This window comes from Scardinius erythrophthalmus (assembly GCF_964197995.2).
Source record: "Scardinius erythrophthalmus genome assembly, chromosome: 16".
In the NCBI taxonomy this organism is placed as follows: domain Eukaryota; kingdom Metazoa; phylum Chordata; class Actinopteri; order Cypriniformes; family Leuciscidae; genus Scardinius; species Scardinius erythrophthalmus.
Genome location: NC_138236.1, coordinates 4,288,248 through 4,292,657, shown reverse-complemented (window position 1 = coordinate 4,292,657; position 4,410 = coordinate 4,288,248). Strand labels below are relative to the sequence as shown.

The following is a 4,410-nucleotide window of genomic DNA, read 5'->3' as shown; positions in this document are numbered from 1 at the left end:
TCAAGGAATCAGCTCAGCGTTGACCGCCGGACGGACACTTTTAACCCCTTCAGGCTGGGGGATTTTCTTTGATTTACTTTTAACCTGCAAGACAAGAATATCAGCCTATAAAGATGCACTGCATGCTGGTATAAGATGCATGATAGATGAAGATAAAAGGTCCAGCTCATCTTTATATAACCCAACATCAAAAGAAAGAAATAATCCATATGCATTGAGGTTCATTCAATATGAGATTCATTCAATCCATATGCAACCAATGAGGTTCATTCTCGTGTTATGCAGCACATTTGAACCAATGATTATGAACTTTTTGAAGCATCAAAAAAGTGGTAGTTGCGTAGCTGTCAATGGAGGGACAGAAAGCTCTCAGATTTCATCAAAAAGATCTTCATTTGTGCTCTGAAGATGAACGAAAGTCTTACGGGTTTGGAACGACATGAGGGCGAGTAATGACAGAATTTTCACTTTTGGGTGAAATATATCTTTTTTTGTTTATGAGGTGAATTGTGACTCGTGATGAGTGATGATGCTCCTGACCTCGTCTCTGTGTGCTGGTCTCCTCTGGGTGCTGTCGGTGAGCGTGGCGCGTCTGCCACACTGTGTGCCGGTGTTCACCAGCTTCTTCTCTTTGGCAGAAGAGCCTCTGGTCCCCGTCATGGGCTTCTCTTCCCTCTGACCTTTACAGCAACAACAACAGCACAGAAGTTCTTTGCACCAAAGGATCTCAAGCTTTGTGACTCCAAAGGCTCCTTAGCCGTAGTATTGGTTTTTAATAGTAGTGGCCAAAGAAGAAAAAAAACTCACAGGAAAAAGACTACAACCAAGGACTTTAGACTGTGTAACGTGTTCATAATGTTTTTGTATGACAGCCAGGCCAAAAATTATGTTGGCACAATTTGGCATGTTTCATTGCATTATCATAAATAAAATAATTAACTGTTTTACCAAATCTTTAACAAATGTAAAAAATGTAGATGTCAATAATAAAAAAATTATAATAACATTAATTATAAATAAAATTAAAATACTTTTATAAATTTCAGGATTCTGGAAGTTTTCTCAGGGTTCCCAATCTATTTAGCCAATAAATTTACATGGCTCTTTTTCCAGTCATTCATGATTTATAAGGATTAAAATTATATATATATATATATACACACACACACACACATATATATATAGAAATTGTAGAATATATATATATATATATATATATATATACTCACAATTCTACCCAAATATATATATATACTCACAATTCTACCCTATATACTCATAATTTCTACCCAAAAAAATATTTTAGAACTTGTCATAACTAAAATATGTATTCATGATAAACATGCCTATGAAGTTTTAAGATTTTATTCATTTACATGCCTTTTAATTAATATATGTGGGAATACTGCTTTTTAAAAGGAAACAGTGAGTGTCAACCAAAACAAGAAACACCATGATTTTTTTATATTTTATATATATATATATATATATATATATATATATATATATATATATATATAATGCGTGTTTTGTCTTATTTTAAATCATTTTAAGTCTCGAGGCCAAGTGAAAACCACTGATACACAACCAGACAAACGTTTGGATTGAATTGAACTTTTTCATCTAAAAGCTTCAGTTTTTAATGCTTGAAATTGTGACTAATAGCAAATTAGCACAGTGTTCATTAACTACTGGATTTGGACACTTTTATGGTAAATATTTGTTAGGTAGGCCTATATTCTATTTTTCTATTAGTTCTGTGTGTATATACAGTATGGGCCTCATTGAGGGTGTCAGATCACCATGTTAATATACAGTAAGATATGCTACAACGAATATGAATGATATTTTATATTTTCATGAACGGTACCATGTTGGGTGTATCACTAGTCATTTCTATATTATCTATATTTTGTCTGATTTTAATAAAGACGATCGTGTCTGACCTGATCCGGCTGCTGCTGCTGCTGCTGCTGTTTTCTCATTCTCGCTCGCGCTCGCGCTCTCGCCGGTCCCGTTACCGGCGGCTGCCCGTTGCGTCTCCGTGTCCGTGCTCGTGAGCCACGTCGACTCGGTGTCCCTGCTCTCGTAATACCGGGGTTCGATCGCGGCGGATCTGCTTCCCCCGCAGCCCATCGAGCCCGTGATCATCCTCACACGCGCGAGCACAGATCTGCAGCTGCGGGCATTCTCGCGCGGGGATCAGCACATCTGCGGAGACGCACGCGGCGGTGTTGCGCGTCATCTTCAACACGCATTCATATAAACACGGGCGCGTGTGATTTCAGCACTCATTAACAGACAAGACTGAAAGCTACTAGTTATTAAATATTATTATATTATATATTTAGGTTATAATTGGATCTTTATTAACGTGATAGTGCGATTCAATGCGTAGCCTATTAGGCTATAGCCTACCCCTTGAATCACCTATTCTTGTCAGCTTTTGATTCAGATATTATTTAAGTTTTACTTGTAGCCTATATATGGCAGATTTCATTAGGCTATTTCGTTTTTAAAGTCCCCATGAAATCAAAAAAAAATTTTTTTTTTGGCTTTTAGTATGTACTATATGTTAGCCTACGGTTATCTATAGCCTAAGTGTGCTCCAAAAATCTAGAAGATATAAGCATTCAAAACTTACAATCTTTCACTTCCACCATTATGGATGAATTATTTTGATGATTTCACTGCACTTCAGCTTCTCATCAGATTTTCTGTCCAATCAAATACTAGAATCTGAAGCTCCGTTCTACTTTATACGAAATTCGGCCACTTGTTCACACATTTACTATCTTCTACATGGAATGGCACACAGTGCACTATAGGGGATAGGGATAGATTCAGACAGTGTAATGCTTTTCATTGGGACGAATAAAGTCTGGTTTCACGTTATGCCGAGTTCACACTGCACGACTATCTGGGGTAACATTCAGTTGCTGTGTTCACACTGCACGATGGATTGGCGACAGGGGTTTTCACATTGCATGACTTTACAAAAGAAAGAATCGCCGACAACTTCTGTCTGGTCCGCGGTCAGGGTATTCTCGTCCATGCAAAATCTCACCTCGTGGGGCATCAATGATCATGAGGAAGGTGAGGGATCAGCCTTCCTCATGTCATCCAACTACACGGCAAAATATCATCCAACTACACGGCAGGACCTGGTCAATAACCTGAAGAGAGCTGGGACCACAGTCTAAAAGAAAACTATTAGTAACACACTACGCTGTCATGGATTAAAATCCTGCAGTGCATGCAAGGTCCCCCTGCTCAAGCCAGCGCATGTCCAGGCCCATCTGAAGTTTGCCAATGACCATCTGGATGATCCAGAGGAGGAATGGGAGAAGGTCCTGTGGTCTGATGAGACAAAAATAGAGCTTTTTGGTCTAGACTCCACTCGCCGTGTTTGGAGGAAGAAGAAGGATGAGTAATGAGTAAGGATGACCCCAAGGACACCATCCCAACCGTGAAGCATGGAGGTGGAAACATCATTCTTTGGGGATGCTTTCTGCAAAGAGGACAGGACGACTGCACTGTATTGAGGGGAGGATGGATGGGGCCATGTATCACAAGATCTTGGCCAACAACCTCCTTCCCTCAGTAACAGCATTGAAGATGGGTCGTGGCTGGGTCTTCCAGCATGACAACGACCCGAAACACACAGCCAGGGCAACAAAGGAGTGGCTACGTAAGAAGCATCTCAAGGTCCTGGAGTGGCCTAGCCAGTCTCCAGACCTGAACCCAATAGAAAATCTGTGGAGGGAGCTGAAAGTCCGTATTGCCCAGCGACAGCCCCGAAACCTGAAGGATCTGGAGAAGGTCTGTATGGAGGAGAGGGCCAAGATCCCTCTTGCAGTGTGTGCAAACCTGGTCAAGAACTACAGGAAACCTATGATCTCTGTAATTGCAAACAAAAGTTTCTATACCAAATATTAAGTTCTGCTTTTCTGATGTGTCAAATACTTATGTCATGCAATAAAATGCAAATTAATTACTTAAAAATCATACAATGGGATTTTCTGGATTTAGATTCCGTCACTCACAGTTGAAGAGTACCTATGATCAAAATTACAGACTTCTACAAGCTTTTGTAAGTGGGAAAACCTGCAAAATCAGCAGTGTATCATATACTTGTTCTCCCCACTGTACTTTAAAATATTTCTCTTGCAAAGCATTATTTCTTTTTATTTATTTATGGATATTTTAAAGTCATTGTCTTTAATTAAAGGAATTTTCTTGTAAGTTTTTTCTAGCTGCAAATGGGGGCGTAACAAAAAACATCTGGAGAGTAAAAACATAATTGCAATCCATTTTTTAAGTATACCTTATATACTTTAAAAAAGAATTAAGTCTCACACCCTAACTTGCATTATTATAACGTTCATTCAAAATCTAACTTGCAAGGAT

General features: G+C 39.0%; 1 protein-coding gene across 1 annotated transcript; it reads right to left on the bottom strand.

The window, feature by feature from the left end:
• On the bottom strand, window positions 1–2,136 carry baalca (BAALC binder of MAP3K1 and KLF4 a; the record flags this gene model as incomplete). Its single annotated transcript, XM_081388018.1, has 3 exons — window positions 1–84; window positions 541–680; window positions 1,947–2,136. 3 exons carry the CDS (start codon window positions 2,134–2,136, stop codon window positions 1–3), a joined length of 414 nt encoding a protein of 137 aa, XP_081244144.1.
• Window positions 2,137–4,410: the final 2,274 nt, after the last annotated feature.